The sequence below is a fragment of the Chiloscyllium plagiosum genome, unplaced genomic scaffold (assembly GCF_037043375.1).
Source record: "Chiloscyllium plagiosum isolate Xiang-an unplaced genomic scaffold, Cpla_swu_hap1 HiC_scaffold_16, whole genome shotgun sequence".
NCBI lineage: Eukaryota > Metazoa > Chordata > Chondrichthyes > Orectolobiformes > Hemiscylliidae > Chiloscyllium > Chiloscyllium plagiosum.
The window spans coordinates 44,427,581-44,446,697 of NW_028270154.1; the positions used below are offsets into that span (position 1 = coordinate 44,427,581).

Genomic DNA, 19,117 nt, shown 5'->3' on the forward strand with positions numbered 1-19,117 from the left:
AATTACTCAGTCATTTAAAATTGAAAAAGACCTTTGGATCTTGGTGGAATGTCCTTTATTGTTTAAAGGAGTGGATAATCCTTTCTTTAACTATAGGTGTAGTAATAGAAACATGTAAATAATTCATACTTTCCAAGATCTTTGATCAAACTCAGAACACGTGCAATTATGGAGTGACTAGTTCTGTAGTCCAAACGTAGCATGTCCCAAAACACTCCATTAATCCATGATTGGAATGTTTAGTAATAGATGAGATTCTTGCAGGAATAGGAAATATAAATTCAGTATTCCAAGAACACAACTGACTAAAATCTACTACTTTTTAAAGAGTCAAAACAGACAGATTCAAAATCCCACAACTAGAAAAAAAGTTAGATCAAATTTTGCTGCAAGTTCTCTTCATTCCAGAAACAGATAGTTGTCCTGAATAGACAAATTAACAGGTTTCATACAAAGGATTTGACTCTGAACAATAGATTTTTGAACATGCTTGTTAGTTCATACACTTAATACTTAAATGTTTAGTTACCTTGTGCTCAACTTATTTTTGGATCATAAAATTGTGGCTATAGGAACATAATGGTTTATTGCTGAATATGCAAATGTGATTTGAATTTGGTCAAAATATCTAGGAATAAAAAAGAATTTGAAAGTGACCAAGCAAAAATACAAAAATTAAAAACGTTTGCTGATTTTCTCAATTTTTAGGCAAGCCAAACCGGTCATTACCTGACCTGGTTTATGTAAAATTCTAGGCACAGACCTATAGGGCCATTAAGGGGAAATCAATTAAGGGCAACTCTACATTACCAGTGAAAGGTTACCTCTGCCAAAGACAACCACATCCTCAATTTATTTGTATATTGATTAAATATTAGTAAATCAGTAGATCAAGACCTTAGATGGCTTAAGACATGCCCAAAATGGTACAGCAAAATAAGAAATGCTGAGGCGGCCAGAATTTAAGAAGTGCAGAGATTGGAGTGTTGTGAACTGGAGGAAGTTACAGAGCTAGTGACAAGGCTATGAGGGATTTGAAATAGAGAATGAGAATCTGGGAAAAAAAGTTGCTGAACTGCAGGTGAATGTAGGATGGTTGAATGGATTTGCTGAAAGCTGGGATACAGCAAGGAGGTTTTGCACGAGCTCAGATTTATGTAGGTTGGAAGATGGGTGGTCAATTTGCAAAGCATTGGCATAGTCAAATCTAATAGTAGCAAAAACCTGGAGGGGGGCTTCAGCATCACTCAGCAGAAACCAAACTGGGTGATATCCTGATGGTAGAGGTGCACACAGCATCTGTGGGGTCAGAAGTTTACCCCAGGATCAAAATATGCAACTAAGGTTGTGAACAGTCTAGTTGCACCTCAGACCGAAGCCTTGATGAAGGGCTTATGCCCGAAACGCCAATTCTCCTGCTCCTTGGAAGCTGCCTAATCTGCTATGCTTTTCTAGTGCCAAACCTTTTGACCCTCACTCTCCAGCACCAGCAATCCTCACTTTTCCTTTTGGAAAAGTGAATGCAGTTCTGGTCACTGGAAGTAAATGATTGCACTGAAGGGGATACAGAGGAGATTCATCAAGATTTTCCCTGGGATGGAACAGCGGCTGGATGAATTCATTTGCTAAAAATCTGTCTACATCAGCCTTGATTATACTTAGTTATCCACCCTGAACAGACCGGTAGCGAAGATTTATTTTTTACAAGTAGTCAATTCCTCAATCTGCGACTCATTTTGAATTTACACTCACTGTCCTAGCCTTCCCTCAAGAGAGAAACAGCCATCCCATAACTACTTTGTCAAGTCCCCCAAAACTATTTCAATAAAAGTGTAGGAATATAGAAGAATGAGGGGCAACAATTACAGGTCCAAATTACTGAACCTTTCCGCAAGACAGTCCCTCTATGTGTGTCATTAGCATAGTATGCCTTTGCAAGACTACCTCCAATGCCAGTTTATCTTTCCTTTGATAGAGGCTCAAAACTGTTCACAGTATTCCAATTGAGGACTAACTAGTGCCTTGTATAGTTTTAGCTAAACCTCCCGATTTTCACATTATTCCCTTTAAAAGGGCAATATTTCATTAATCTTCTATTACCTGCTTAACTTGGACGCTAGCTTGTGAATCATGGATGAGGAATCCCAAATCACGGATCTGTATCCTGTTTAAATAATATTCCACTCCATCTTCCTGTCTTGTTATATCTTTTTTGGTTTTAATAAGATGGCCTTTCATTGAAACAAGCATGTTTATTTGATTTTAACAAAAATACACAAAAGTAGAGAATAAAATCAATTAAGCAAAATCATTTACACAAAACACCACATTTTAATGTTCTTGAAATACAAGGTAAAATACAGGCGCCCTAATCTGAACAGCACTGCTTTACAGTACTCACACCAGAGAAAATTCCCTATCACACATGTGGTTCGGCTTAAATGCATTAGTTCCCAGTTCTAAAGAATCTGATGGACTCTTCCTCAAGTCTCCATACAACGGAGCACAGATTTTCTCAGCTTTAAGGAACCCCTTCAGACTTTTAACCAAACACTTGAGGTCTGGAACATTAGAATTCAACTCTAGAACGTTAAATATCTTCCATCTTTAGGAATAACTGTTCCAATCTAGTTTCAGCCAAGACTTCTGCAAAAACAATGACTTTTACATGGGTGTTTGTTCCAAACCAAAAAATTCCATTCCAATACCTTCTAATCGGAAATCCTGGTGCAAAATGCATTACGTGCCAGAAATTCACTCAAGATCAGTTTTACCTATTTGTACAATTACAAAATTGACATGTGTCAACATATGCTTAGGCACGTCTGCTTGGGATATTTTTTATAAATAAAATGGCATGTTTATTATATTTGAATCAGTATGGTATCTTGAGCATATCTCAAAAGGACATCACTATAAATTGCACATGATCCCAGGGTATAAGGAGGTCCAATCCTCTATCCCATCCAGGATCACAAAGCAGGACATGCTACTAGAAGCATGTGCCTGTTACAAACTATTAGCTCAACATTGAGACACCTAGGTGCCTGACAAGTGCAATGCAAATATAATAGGTCCCAGTAATAAAAGCTTGCTGGATTTTTCAATACCACAACCATGTCCAGTTTCTTAGGGCAATTAAGATAAGCAGTACTGCATTAAGTAAAAGTCCCCAAGGCAAATTCTCAGTATTCATCTTATTCACTGATCTAATTTCCCCAAACCATTTTTACGTAACCTGCCTCCTATCTCAATACTTTGCTTAAAAATTTAGTTTCAGTCTCAAACTTTAAAAAAAAATTCATTTTCAGTACGTGTGCATTACTGACAAGGCCAGCATTCATTGCTCAATCCCAATACCCTGGAGTGACGTGATCCTGTTGTATTATGTTCTTGCTTTCCCAGATTGTTTATTATAAGATTATTAATTAACCCTGAACTATTATACAAAACTCAGTTTACAACAGTCTGTTCCCTTGTTGGCTCAACATACTGTTCTAACTTTGATCAGTATCCAGTGATCTGATATAGAATTGGAAATGTACAGACTTGGGGTAAGTAAATATCAGATATTTAATAACAAATCAGGGTTAAAAAAATACTTCGTCAGATCACAGACTTGAAAAGTCACTTCATGACTTATTGGAGGATTCTGGCTACCATAAAATAATGGTCTTACATCCGTGCTTTTCAGTTGGGCTACCTTTTCAAGTATATTCAGTAAATTGTACATTAGATCATGAGATTGCACTATAAACATAGGATAGTGAATGAGATTTCCAAATTGTACCTCCCCAGCAACATGGTTAGCCAACAATCACAAGAGCAATGTTTGAGTAGTTTACAACTATCACATGAATCCTAACATGAGGATCAATTACTGGTTACAGTACACAAAATATTAAGTCTCAAAAGCAAGTAGAGGTTCATTACAACGGTGCACAAATAGTTCAAGTCTTAGTCATTTCAGTGGATTGTGAAATAATTATTTAAATTGCCAAGCCTACAATTGAATTCAGAACCAAACAAGTCAAGAGTTTAAAAGCCGAACAGTTCTGGAGATGGATTTTCTAAATAATCAAGATAATAAACTATCACACTTTGGTTCATATTTTCTTCAAATTATCTGTTCAGAGCGACTAGCTGTTCCTTAATATTGCACATCTAGCTGTGTATCATTTGGCTACACTATTTTCCTTGCACCATATAAACTGGTAAATGATTGAATTGATTCTGTGAAAACTAAATATTGTACATTTTGTAAATGTTACTTTGTTAGTCCTTTGCTATTTCAGAGTTTAAAAGTTGATGAACTTACCAGATATAATTGTACTCTTAATCTGTTGCAATGTATCACAGTATAAAACGCAGCTCGATTTCGTTAATGCAATGGCTTTTTTAGTTCTGTAAAATGATTACTGCCAGAACATTTATAAATGGAAACAATGGAATCCCGAACAAAACAAAAATATATTGTATAGTGGGAGATTCCATTGGTGGCGAAAAATGTTTTTGAAAACTTATATTCCATGTTCACCATAAGTTAACAAGGGTAAACACTGATTGTGTCTTTTGTTTACACTGATTAACAGTGCTGCAGAGAATAGTCCTGGACTGATGGGAGTGCAGGCACTGTCTCTAAATGACCAACCTCCCACCCACCTCCTCCCTCCTCACACTTTCCCGGGAGTTCTACACAGGCACGTGCCCTAACTCTCCTCATCCCCCCACCTTTTCCCCAGATAATCTCTCCAACATTGTCCTGTACAGGACAAAGGTGGAACCTGTCAAAAAGTTACAGTAAAACGTGTGCATGTGCGCTATTTAGAGACAAAAGCCAGTAGCAGCAGCCTTGTTGGTGTCCAATCCAGCTGCCGCAGAGCGGGGGGGGGGGGGGGGGGGGAGGCAGCAGACAGTTGACGGGCAGTGTTGGACAGGGTTTGGTTCGGGGACGGGTGGTGGACGGTGTTGGGGGCAGGCAAGGGCTTGCGTGTGGTGTGCTGCTGCTAGTCTCCTGAATGGGGAGCAGACTTAATAGAAAACTCCAAACCCCAGAGGATAGGCATTGAATCAATTAACTGAGTAATCAATTATTCGAACGAAATAGTGCCTGCCCATCTCGTTCAGATAATCAAGGCTCCTCTGTATACAAATGACATGGATAAGGGAACGAAATGGAACATATCTAAGTTTGCTGATAATACAGAACTAGTTGGGATTGAGATTTGTAAGGAGCACGCAAAGTAGCTTCAGGTCAATCTAGGCAGACTGAGTGTGTGGGTGTAAACACAGATGCAGGATGTGGATGAACGTGAATGTTTTGGTGTGAAAACCAAAAAAGGTAGAGTATTATTTCAGTTGTGATACACTGGAAACAGTTGTAGAAAGAGATCTGGGTATCAGTGCAACCCAGCCAATGAAAGTGAACAGGCAGATGCTGCAAGCAATAGTATGTTGGTCTTTAAAAAAAGATTAGGGTTCAGAAGTAGGGTTTTCTTTTACTGCAGTTATGCAGAATCTTGATGAGACCAGGCCTGGATCACTGCACAGTGTTTCCCAGCTTAAGGAAGTATTTGCTATGGAGCAAATGGAGCAAGGCTCAAGAGGCTGAGATCAGGGACGACAGGACTGTTGTACAAGGATAAATTAGTTTGATAGAGTGTATATCCACTAGAGTTAACAGCAATGATGGGGGGGGGTCCAACAGGACTAGATGTAGCCCTGATTGTACAGTCTCAATCCAGGGTCACAATCTTAGGACATGGTTTACACTATTTGGGATTAAGAGGAGGAAACTTACTTTACGCAAGGTGGTTAACCTGTGGAATTCTCTACCACAGAAGGCTGTGGAGACTGGGCTGTTGAGTATGTTCAAGATTGATTAATACATTTGTAGATAATGGTATTAAGGGCGATGGAGACAAAGTAGGAATATAGAGTCAAATGTACAGCATGGAAACAAGAGCCTTTGTCTAACTCGTCCAGATATCCCAACCCAAATCTAGTCCCACCTGCTAGCACCCAGCCCATACTCCTCCAAATCTTCTGTTCATATACCCATCCAGATGACTTAAATGTTGCAATTGTACTAGCCTCTACCACTGCTTCTGACAGCTCATTCCATCCACGTACCAACTCCTGCATGAAAAAGTTGCCCCTTAGGTCTCATATCTTACCCCCTCACCTTAAACCTATGCCCTCTAGTTCTGGTCTCCTCCACTCCAGGGAAAAGACCTTATCTATTTACCTTGTCCATGCCCCTCATGATTTTGTAAACCTCTCTAAGGTCACCCCTCAGCCTCCGATGCTACAGGGAAAACAACCCTAGCCTATTCAACCTCCCCATATAGCTCAGATCCTCCAACCCTGGCAACATCCTTGTAAATTATTTTTTGAATCCTTTCAAGTTTCATAACATCCTTCTGATAGGAAGGAGACCAGAATTGCACACAATATTCCAAAAAAGTGACCTAACCAATGTCCTGTACAGCTGCAACACGACCTCCTAACTCATACTCAATACGCTGACCAATAAAGGAAAGCATACCAAGCACCATCTCTACAATCCTATTACCTGCGACTCTACTTTCAAGGAACTACGAACCTGCATTCCAAGGTCTCTGTTTAGCAACACTCCCCAGGACCTTACCGTTCAGTCCTGCTAAGATTTGCTTTCCCAAAATGCAGCACCTCACATTTATCTGAATTAAACTCCATTTGCCACTTCTCAGCCCACTGGCCCACCTGAATCAACATCCTGTTGTAACCTGAGGTAACCTTCTTCGCTGTCCACTACACCTCCAATTTTGGTGTCATCTGCAAACTTAACTATACCTCTTATGTTTATAAGCAAATCATTGTGTTCATGATTAAGCTTCACTGAACGCAGACATTTAACAGTACTATACCTTAGTGATAATTCCAAAGCCAAGTTCTGAACTTAAAAATGTAGGCTAACTGATTACGGCAAACTCCAGTACACAATTGATTACTATAAAATGTAATATGGCCCAATCTTTAATACAAAACTGCACCGCCTCAAGTTAAAAATTGGATCCTGTTAGTTTATTTCAACTATGGGGAAGGATGACAATCCATTGTCTTCAATCCTCACTACAAACTTAATTCTTAAGCCACAGGCACCACCCTGGCACTTCAAGGCTGAACAAAACAGGCCTGCCACCCTATTGACAGATAAACCTCCAACCACACATTCAATCCATTCACAAATCTACCTATTCACAACAGTTAGTGTCTAACTCTACTTCTGCCTCAGTTCATCTGCCGCTGAAACCTTAATCTGTGCCTTGGTTATCTCAAACACTCCATTACTCTCCTGCCTGTCTACCTGCCATCCTATGTAAAATTCAAGAACTCCATTGCAAAACCTAACACCAAAGTCCCATTGACATCATTTCTCTGCTCATCCAAGTACTTAGTAACCAAAAAAAACCACTGATTTTGAAATTGTTGTCCTTGCTTTGAAATTCCTCCACAGCACCACCAATTCTTATCTTCAACCTTCCCCAACCAGAAACCGCCAAGATCTCTGCACCGATACACAAGCTTTTACTTGTTCTGCTATTGTAGGCTATACATTTAGCTCTCCAGCTCAGAAAACCTGGGAATTTCATCCCTGAATCTCCATCTCTTCTTCAAAATCCTACCTCTAATCATTTGTTCTGATGTTTCCTTGTGGTTCAGTACTTGATATTGTTTCTGAGGAGCACCTTGAAATATTTTATTATGCTGAATAAATGCAGGCTGCTGTTCTACTCTAAGTTGAAAAATCTGATGTGTTCCAGACTGAACAGAACTTTAATTTCAAATCTAATATTGACCTTCTGTATACCTCCTGTGCAGTTGTAACCTTGTATGCCTTGCTCTAAGCACCCTATAATCTGTATATCCTTGTTTGCTATGATCTGACTGATGTTCATGAAACTTTTCACTGTATTTAGGTACATGAGACAAAAAAAATCAAAGCAAAATACAAACACAACAGGAGTAAGCCATTCAGCCCCTTGATCATAGTCTGCAATTCAAAACTGTAGCTGATACCCAATAAATTTTCCTACACTATCCCCATATTTGATATAATTAACATCTAGGAAATCTATTGATCTTAAACTCAATGACTGAGCCTTCACAACAATCTGGGTTACAGAATTCCAGAGATTCACTACCCTCTAATGAAATTCCTCATTATTTAATAGCAAAAATGGATTGTTCTTTATTTTGAGATGGCGCCCCTCAATTCTACACTGTTCAGCCAGGGGAGGTATCCCTCTGCACTAAAATCACCTCATTTCACATCTTCTGGTGATTCCAAAACATGCAAATGATGTCATGGAATTATATTAAGACATGGCATTCTCCAGCACCCTGCACAACATTACTCCCTTCAGTAACAAACTAATTAGCTAGTCAATTGTGTTTCTGGATCCTTACTGTGTGTTATAATTGGTTATCCTATTGACCTGTCTGTGATTGTGTGTCAAAGTAATTAGTGCGTCATACCTTGGACTATCCTAAAGACATAAATAACTACATAATTTCAGGACCAATCCACCCAATCAGCTGCTTAGGGTGCTACACTGACTTAATGGTTAGCAATGTTGCCACATAGTGCCAGAGACAGAGGTTCAATTACAACATCAGTGACTGTATTGAGTTTCCACAATCATAAAATCCCTACAGTGTGGCCATTCAGCCCAACAGGTCACTGAAGAGTATCCCACCCTAATTCACTCCTCTGCCCGATCCTTAATATCCTGCATTTCCCATGGTTAATACACCTAATCTACACATCCCTAGACTTTATAGGCAATTTAGCATGGCCAATCCACTTAACCTGCACAGCTTTAGACATTCTTCCCGTCTACCTCCGCTTCCTCTTGGTGCTCTGGCTTCCTCAGTCCAAAGATGTGCAGGTTACATGAATTGGCCATGGGAGATGCTGGGATAAGATAAGGGATTGTGTCTGGGTGAGTGCTCGAAGGATAAATATGGGCCTGATGGGTTGAATGGCTTGCTTCCACTGTAGGGACTTTATGATAACTAATTTTTGCTCTGCTTTTATTTCAATTTCATGATAAGCCACAGGGAGCATCACAGTTTGATAACTAGTATCATCTTTTCAATTCTCCCAGAATTTAATGTTAAGTAAAGAGCTATAACATAAATTAGCATTTCCAATATATTTCCTGTAACTGGTGGGAAAAGTTAAATTAGTTCAGTTTTGTCACTGAACAATATTACCTTAAATAAGAACAGTAAATGATATCAACTTTTCACTCATCCATCAAGTGGTTCATTCTGCAGTTAAATCATACCAGAACTTCATTACATCAGAAAACACTGCAACTAATAGTTTCTCAGTAATACAATGAAATTATGGAACTTCTCTACCATTGTGACCATTCTCTAACAATGGATGAACTTTTACTTCTTCTAAAATCATGTCTCAAGACAAAAAACAACAAGAACAGTTTTTTAGATTAGATTCTCTACAGTGTGGAAACAGGCCCTTCGGCCCAACTAGTCCACACCGACCCTTCAAAGAGTAACCCACCCAGACCCATTTCCCTCTGACCTAATACAATGGGCAATTTAGCATGGCCAATTCACCCGATCTGCAAATCTTTCGACTGTGGGAGGAAACTGGAGCACCTGGAGGAAACCCACGCAGACATGGGGAGAATGTCTGTGTGGAATTTGCACACAGTCTGCCAGAGGCTGGAATCGAACCTGGGACTCTGGTGCTGTGAGGCAGCAGTGCTAACCACTGAGCCACTGTGTCTAATAATCCCGCAATTTTACAAAAATCATTGTCATTTTTTAACAAGCTTCTTGAAATTCTAATATTCAACTACTGCTGCTAATTTACTCTGCAATTTTATAACCTAACTTTTTTTTTAATCTCTATTATTTGACTAGTGATTTCATTGTTATTGGAAGAGAGAAATAGGAAGAGTCTATTCAATCTTCGAACCTACATTCCAGATCACACCTGATCATCTAAATGTCAAATCTACACTATCCTTATATTCCTTGATGTCATTAATAGCTAGACAGTTATTGATTCTGGCCTTAAACATATTCAATGACAGACTTCAGACCCCTCTGGTGTAAAGAATTTCAAAAGGTTCACTACCCAGAGTGAAGAAATTCCTCATTTTAGTCCCAAATAGTTTACCACTTATTTTGAGGCCATTTCCAGACACACTCCCGATGAGCCTCATCTACACCTAGCCGCTGAAAGAATTTGTGTTGTTTCAATGAGATCGCCTTGCATTCTAAATGCAAAATATCTCCCTGCTATCTTGCTATTTCAAGGATTAGTCTGGTGATCAACTGCCCTCCCACTATGCAAAGGATAGCTACCCTCACAGAAGTAAAGGGAGCAAAGTTGCACACAACACTCCAGATGCACACTCATTCACAGTTTGGAGAGATTTAAGCAAGGCACCTTTACCCTTCCACTCAACACCTCTCAATAAAGATCATACAGTTTGCTTTGCTTGCTACACCTGCATTTTAGCTTTCACAACTTACAAGGACACCCACATTTCTTTGGACATCCTTTGACAGCACTTGGTGAATGAGAGAGTTTGATGAGGAGAGGAATTTCTCCTTTTTGTAACTTGTATGGGAGTTGAAAAGTTACTCAAGATGGGCAGGAGTCAGGAGTTTGGTTCTGTGAATCTCACAAATTTAGCTCACAACTTTTAAAGTCCAGGAAGCTTTTAATAATTTAGGGTTTCATTGACATTTAAATTTAATATTCATAAAGCTTTTGGAGTAGAAGAAACTCATTAATTTGAGGCACAATTAAGATAACAGAACTGAAGGTTGCAGGATAAGCAAAACATTGCCAAAGAGCCACAAAGAAATTCTCTTGGAGATAAATAAAACAAAACTACAGATAGCATTAAAATGAAAGGATTAAAAAGAGTAAGGGGCAGATTTGAAAAGCATGGCATTGGAAAAGCACAGATCAGGCAGCATCCAAGGAGCAGGAGAATCGATGTTTTAGACATAAGCCCTTCATCAGGAATGCAGGGTGAGTTGAGAGATTAAGAGATAAATAGGAAGGTGGGGGTGGGAGAGAAGATAGCTGGAAAGATGATAGGTATATGCAGGTGGGGGAAGGACATGCAAGTTCTGGGGTGTGTCCACTGCCAAATCCAAACCACGCGGTGACTGGAGGAAAAATGCCTCATCTTGTCTTGGGACCCTTCAACCACATGGCATCAACGTAGACTTTACCAGTTTCCTTATCTCCCCTACCCCCCCACCTCACCCCAGATCCAACCCTCCAATGCAGCACTGCCTTCTTGAACTGATGCAATTTGATTAGTCAAACTACCAATCTTGAAGCAAAACAGTTGTTATTCTGTTTGAAAATTTAATCGACTAATAGATTATTTAACTACTAAACAGTAATTGTTCCAATATAGTTACATTGCCATAAACGTCCCCAAGGCAAAGGCAAATTCAGTAAATTCTCACATGCAATTCTCGCAGCAGAAAGAATACCTCCCAGCTTTTAGCTGTAACAGCAAGGGGAAAACAATTTCCACATCCAGCTTCAATGGCCCAGCACAACTACTACTGAAAACTATAAAAATTCTGGTTCTGAGAGAGCTTGACCCCACCCATTCAGGCTGCTTCTTTTGTTCCAACTTTAAAAACCACAGCCTCACCAACTATTTACTTCACTGGTTCTCAACAGACTGCTAATCACCTCAACTATTCTTCATAAAAAGAAACAAGACAAAATATACATCTTAAAGCCATAGTATCGCCACAATTAGAAGTTAAGTGTTTTTGCAAGGTTTGTAGCTCAGGTTGAGATTTAGAGTATAGGTTTGCTCGCTGAGCTGTAGGTTTGATATCCAGACGTTTCATTACCTGGCTAGGTAACATCAGTGGCGACCTCCAAGTGAAGCGAAGCTGTTGTCTCCTGCTTACTATTTATATCCTTCCCCATCCAGGAGAAAGATATAAATAGAAAACAGGAGACAACAGCTTTGCTTCACTTGGAGGTCACCACTGATGATGTTACCTAGTCAGGTAATGAAACGTCTGGATATCAAACCTACAGCTCAGTGAGCAAACCTACACCCTAAGTTTCAAGTGTATATACCTAGGAAGGGCACAACTAAAGTGTTTTTGGAGAAGCGATGATGGAAAACAAAATGGCGAGACTTTGAACAGCTGTTTTGCATCTGTCTTCACAGCAGAAATTTTTCCAAAGATAATTGAAAACCAAGTATAAGAGATGGATGAATGCAAATAATCACCATAACAAAAGGAAAAAATGTATACTGGGAAATTATTGGACCTACAGACTGAAAAATCTCAGGGACGTGCATTTTACAGTCTTAAGACAGTTGGCATGACAGATTACAAAAGAATTGGTTGTAATCTTCCAAAATTTCTTAGATCCTGGAACAGTCCAAGCAGATCACAAAATAGCAAGTGTAACAAGTTAACTCAGATCAAACTTCTGTTGGAGAGGAGGTGTTAACATTATTATAAAAGGAGATTGTAACACGATCCTTAAAAAAAGTGATCAAGTAGAAAGCCTTGTTCAAAATTTTAAAGAGTGTTTAATTAATCTATTAGAGCTTCTTAAAGTAACACTCAAGGAGATGAAGGAGAATTGCTGTAAGTGGTTACTTGGATTTTAAAAAAGGTGTTTGATAGGTGCCATATCAGAATTGTTATAGAGCAGAGGAGGCCATTTAGCCCATCACATCGACATCAATTCTATTATTTAGTGCTGACCTCCTGCCTTTTTCTCATAAGCCTGCACAATTTCTATCCAAAATTATTCAATGTCCTCCAGAATGCCTCAAAGTGAATGTGCCTTCACATTTCCAGGCAATGTATTCCATACCCTAAACAAGCATTTTCTCACACTGAAACATTGCTGCTTATTTAAATTAAGAAAATTAACCATGTGTTAGGGAAATTAAACCAGCAATTCAAACAGAATTTCAAACAAATTATTCAAGGTATCCCAGAATCAAAATATACACTTTACCACATTTTAAGGTTGTCTCACATGTCACAAAAAGTTATGGAATGTGACATAAGTACATAATTTTAAAATTCTTAACATTAAAATTAACAATCTTTAAACAAATCTTTAAATTTTCAGCTAGAAACTTAAAACTTGGTCAACTAGAATAAGATTTAAGAAGAATTTAACTGAATAACCCATTAAAACTTTAATGTTATTGATTTCATTTAAAAAAGATCTTTTCAGCTTGGCAATCATACCTGTGTTTTTTGGAGCATCTGCGTAAACCATCCCTGGTTGAGGTGGTGCATTCTGCCAACCATACTGTGGATATCCTTGATATACAGGTTGCCCTCCTGGTGGTGGTGGATAACCAGGGTAAGCAGCATTAGGTCCTGGACCATACTGTTGTGGATAAGCTGGGTATGCACCAGCTGGGCCTGGCCCAGGATAAGGTGGCGGGTTCTCGTTCATGAATGATGCTAAACTGAAGCACCTGTGTGACTTGAAATCAAAGAAAAAAATTCACAAAGCCTAGTTTTCAACTAGTTATAAACTATGGTTACTTATACAACAGCTAGAAGAAAACAGTCAAGATTGGAATCTGCTTCAATGTTAATTCCCATGTTAAAGGACCAGCACTTAAAATTACCAGAGACTCCCTGAAATTACCAGAGAACCTGGCTGATCTGCAAACTCGTTTTTTTTGTTTCAAATTTTCATCAGCTGCAGTATTTTGCCTTCAAATCATTATCGTAGCTGAATTCTGTGCCTAAATTCCTAGGTATTTTCCAGTTAGAGGCAAACTGGTCAAGGCCAGTCATTAGTCCATACAGGACCATAGTCCATAGTACACGGTGGGTGCCTGACTAAATGGAAGCGTCTGATAAAGCTCACCATTATGCAGAATCAAAGAAACACGGCATACAATTTAAGTATACGACACAGGGATATAATTTACTTTCAGGGCAACTGGAAAATATCCTATGGATCTACTTCGTTTTCTATCCGTTAATGGAAAGGAGAAACGGAGTGGCTAAAGGTTTCAAAGATTCTTAATCTTTTTGTAATTACTGTATACAACTGGCTTTCGGTCTGTTAAACAATTGCAGTTTTGAAGTGCAATCATTAACGAGTATGATAAAACATAAGCCGAGAAAGAAGAGGAAGGTGAAAGCGGAAGTGCAAAATAAAACCCACCAAAAACACTAAGTCCTTATAGATAAGAAAAATTCGAAGTAAATCAGCAGGCAGTAAAGTCGAGGCAAACATATTAAGACCTCCAAACCGATGGAACGAACAAGACAACTAGCTAAAGGCAGAATGGACCCCCCCCCCCCGCTTCAATTTTATACAATTACTCCCGGCCAGGTAAACATTAATTTAGAGTTTTTAAAAATAAACAAAACAATTGCACATTTGTATCCCAGGGTGCAGAAGGTCAGACTCCCTACTCGATTCAAAGGGATTATTCTGAAAAGGCTTTTTGCTAATCGTTCCGGCACTATTACAAAAACAATAGCCTCCTTTAATCCATATGTCCAATTAACAGAACTGAGAGCGAGAGCAAACATCAGAATCAAACGGATTTACGCCATAGCGATTTTTAAACTCAGCGTGAGCAAACAAACTCAACGGATAGATTAGAAAGTCGATAAATTAAAAATTCAATAGATGAGCTGGTTGCGAGAAAAACAAACAATTCAGCAATTCCGAAGGGAAAAATAAAAAAACAGTACCAGCAGAATAAGAAGCTGCTTGAAACATCCCGAAGGAGTAGATAAAACGAATAAATTAAATACTGCACTCGAATGAGTTCGCACTTTTCACGAGAGACAAAAAGCTCTAATTCTAAACCAACAATCAGGCTTTTGTGAACACTAGAGCGGCCAGTGTTGGCCAAGGGCGCTACCAGCCAGAGCTTACCTGTGCGTTCCGCTTTGTCTCCACTCCACCTGTCGTGTCCTCCCGCGACTGCTGCTTCGCTACATTCACCACTTCCCGCTGACGTAATGCGGACAGCCCAAACCACATGACCGGGCACGAGCGAGGCGAAATGCGCAGGCGCGCCATGGTGCCCGGGCTGAGGGGATGGTCGTTATTTTTGAAATTCCTGACTTTTTTTTCGAACGAGCGACTGACGCAAACAGTTGCTATTAAAAGCAGAATCGTCAGTGCCCGGAAAGATCAGCGCGAGCAGGTTATTGGAAGATCTGCCTGTGTGTGGGTGGAATAGAGACATAATTGACAGGGCACCCTTCCGCCTGAGCCTGACGTTCGGTCACGTCGTGCTATGAGTTTGTGATCCTGGCGGTTTCTGGGAGGAGTCGGAGGAGGGCTCTTTAGAGTTAAAAATGCGGAAAGGTGTTGCAAATACAGAGTAGCTTATTTATTTTCCAAGTTATTTTCCTCCCCTGAGCTGGTGATATGTTAATCGGAGGAGGCGCCTGAGTGCTGGTCGAAATCTGTGATGCAGAAAGACCTGGGATAGCTCTGCCACCTTCCTGCGGTTGCCTCAGACTTCTGTTAGAAGTTGGGAGAGCCGAAGGGATGCCGGTCTGTTACTAGTTGGATAGTTGACTGTTATTGCACCTGTATTTCCTTTTGCAAGATTTGCTGATACAGTACAATGGCGTTTTACTTCAAAGCCTTAATATATTTTTTAAAAAATCCTCGAGTGGGTGGACCTTATCTAATTCATAGTTCTTATCGTTTTTAAAGATTTTCAGAATTCGGAAGTAATTTGGAAATTTACATCAATAACGTTTTGTTTCCTTACTGTTACATCTCAATATAATTCAGTAAGATTTGGAGTGAAACGATACATTGTATACAATCTGTTTTAAATTGTTATATTTATAAAACTGGGTCTGCTGTAGATAATGTCTATGGTTCTGTGTGCCAGTTACTTCTGTAAATATTTTGGGAAGTAAATTTCAGTCAATCCTATGTTTGCTCCTGTTAAGAGTGTAATAATCTGAAATACCAAGAAATATCTGACATGTCTCATGCAAATCTGCCTTAGCCCTATGCAGCTTGGAGTTGACCAAGCTAGGTTTGGCTGAAGGCATTGAAAGTGACTGAGCACTTGAACAAGAAACAATTGATGGAAGAGATTATAGCATGAATTTCCATCCTAAAACAAAAGAGTATCAAATGTTTGTCATTAAAAGAAACACCAGTGATACATGTCATTTGTGTGTATATATATCTATAAAATTTAAGCTCAGTATAGTTAAAGTTATTCTATACACATACTATTTCTGTTTTAAAATGTTTTTAAACTTGTGAATGTAGTATTAAATAATTCCAGAACAGCTGATTTGAATAATATATCTGGAATATAAAACTAACCTCAATGGTACCATTGAAGATACTGCATATTTTTTGAAAAAAACAACCTAGTTCAAACATGTTCTTTCGCTTTTTAAAAAAAAACTGTCAACCTCATCTAGTCTGGCCTGCATGGAAATATGGTGAATTGTGAACCTCCCTCTGAAGTAGCCAAGCAAGCTGCTCCATACAAATGCAATAGTTCAATAGTGTAATTCATAGGAAGTCAGAATCAAAAGTATAGTTTATGATATTCATTGTTGTTAGGTAATGAATTTGCCAATAAATTTAATGTAGCTTATTTTTTGGAAATTTTCTATCACGTGATAGGCATGAGTAAAATATTACACACATGACTGACCCTGAAAGACCTAGGCCTCCCTAATGTAATATTTGTTATACTATTTACGTATCATTTGGTAAAGCTGCCAAGAATGTTGGTTTCTGACAAATTCTTTTCAAATAATAGTGTACTCATTTTTCCAAAATGTGTTTGGTCACAGTTCTTTTAATGTCTCTGCTTGAACAAAAATCTGGATCTTAGTTTGTGGTTTTCTACATTCTTAATAAATTACTCTATTGTACTTCATATAGGATTAAGAATAGGCCATTCAGCGCATTGAGTGAATCTGCCCTGCCATTCAGTTAGATCAGTGCTAACCATCCTGTCTCCCTTTAGGACTTGGAGCAATGACTAACTGAGGCTGATGTTGAATCCCCCTTAAGCCTAAAATGTGGCTTTTAGGAGTAAGCTTAAGCACTGATGACTGATGTACTTGTTATGGTGAATTGGAAGGTCATGCATTCAATTATGGGGAAACAAAAAGCATGGTCATTTGCCTCACTGTAAAATAGCTCCTGGTTTTAATTGTGGAATCAATCTCATTGAGTCTGTATTCTTCTTCAGATTAACCCTTCCCAGACTAAGGTGTATTTATCACCTCCTTTGACCTGGCCTTCACCTGTCTGCCATGTGTCACTTAGAGTAGCAATGTAAATGTCATAATACTAGAGTTCTTAGCTTTGATAGTGGTGGAGAGTTCAGGTGTTTCTTTACTGATAATGTTTGTGAAGATCCTGATGTTCCAGGTCCCAAACTTAATTTTGAGAGAGGGTGGAAGAAATTTGCATGTGATTCTTTTACCGTGGGTTGGTTGTTGTACTCTGCATTCTGATTACTGTGTAGTAAGATCTGTCCAATGACAAGGGTAGCTGAGATGATTGGAGCCCAGACTCAACTTATTCTTTGTGACTTAAATGCTAAGAGTTAGGAGGGACATATATCTCTGGAAAGGTGTGTCAGGCATAGGTATAGAGAATGGATCAGTGGTGCTGGAAGAGCACAGCAATTTAGGCAGCATCCGAGGACAGGCAAAATCGACGTTTCGGGCAAAAGCCCTTCATCAAGGACTTTTGCCCGAAACGTCGATTTTGCCTGTACTCGGATGCTGCCTGAATTGCTGTGCTCTTCCAGCACCACTGATCCAGAATCTGGTTTCCAGCATCTGCAGTCATTGTTTTTACCTCATAGGTATAGAGAAGGTAATCAACAATAGAGTCAACATGATGTCTACGTCAGGTCTTAACAAACACTTTTTATTTCATCAAAGACAAATACAGAATCTCATGGTAACACTTTCACTGCATATCTACATGACCATTTCGTAATCTGTGTGAGGTACCACAAGGATGCTTATGCCAACTGTGTCATGACTGGAGCTGACAACTCCTGGACCAACCATGGCCTGATCTGGTCTGCATTAGCAATCAGGCTGGTACGAAAATGGCAGTGGTACCACTAGAAATGCTGACATAAAAAATTAATTGTCAATTAACATGAGGACTTCACAAATAAAGATTTACTTAGCCAGTGAATAAAGCCAACCTGGTTTCGCTCAAAATGGACAGGAGCCATAGAATGTCCACAATACGATGGTTATATAGGATGGTTTTATCATATTTCCAAGAAACACTTGGCTTTGCTACGAGGAAATATGAAGACTGATTGAAGAGAATGGCCAGGTGATCTGGAGCTACTAAATCACAGGCACAAAGTGATCCTGAGCTGAAATCATTACTGAAGCCAAAGGAAAGAAAGCCGGACTCCAGTCAAATTGAAGCCAAATTTCAACAAAACACCAAAACCTAAAGAACTGATGATGGCTGGAACCAGTGTAGTAAAACCAACAATTTGTTGATAGCTAAGATGTAATTGGATTCTTCAATACTGACAAGACAACCTAAAGTCAACGCACTCCAGCACCTACACCATGGAGGTACAAGAACAAAGTATTGCTGGTCAATGACAGAGCCAGTTAGCACTCACTCAGAAGGAGCATTTTGGACTAAATCCTCTTGACAACATCTCACTACAACCCCAACCTGACAGGAAGTTGAAAAATCCATACCACAGATGAGAATCAACAAGCCCACTGGCACAGATAGAATATCCACTGAGATTATTCAAAAACCAGATGAGAAACACTCTTGGCAAAAATGTGACCTCATCTCACTCAAAGAAAAAGGAGAGCACGCCAGTGGAGTTCTGAGATGGTATGCAACTATGCTTTAAGAAAGAAGATTAAAACAATTTGTGGTAACTACCCTGTTGACCATCACAGGAAACATAATTGCAAACAGTCTCATTCAGTTCCTCCCAGTGGCTGAAGAGCTTCCACTGAGGTCACGATGAGGATTCCGTTGATTAAAAGGCACAGTGGGTGACATGCTCAAGAAAACTCCTGAGAGAAG

At 39.2% G+C, this 19,117-nt stretch overlaps 1 protein-coding gene across 1 annotated transcript in view; it reads right to left on the bottom strand.

The window, feature by feature from the left end:
* The window catches only part of LOC122556657 (cysteine-rich transmembrane module-containing protein 1-like), a 33,101-nt gene extending 17,980 nt beyond the window's left edge, over positions 1–15,121 (bottom strand). Inside the window, exons 1-2 of the mRNA XM_043703651.2 lie at positions 14,960–15,121; positions 13,294–13,537 (exon numbers count right to left, since the gene is read on the bottom strand). Of these exons, the coding sequence (XP_043559586.1) occupies positions 13,294–13,537; positions 14,960–15,106 (391 nt within the window). The 5' untranslated portion in view covers positions 15,107–15,121. The remainder of the gene's footprint in view (positions 1–13,293; positions 13,538–14,959) is intronic.
* Between the last annotated feature and the right edge of the window lie 3,996 nt (positions 15,122–19,117).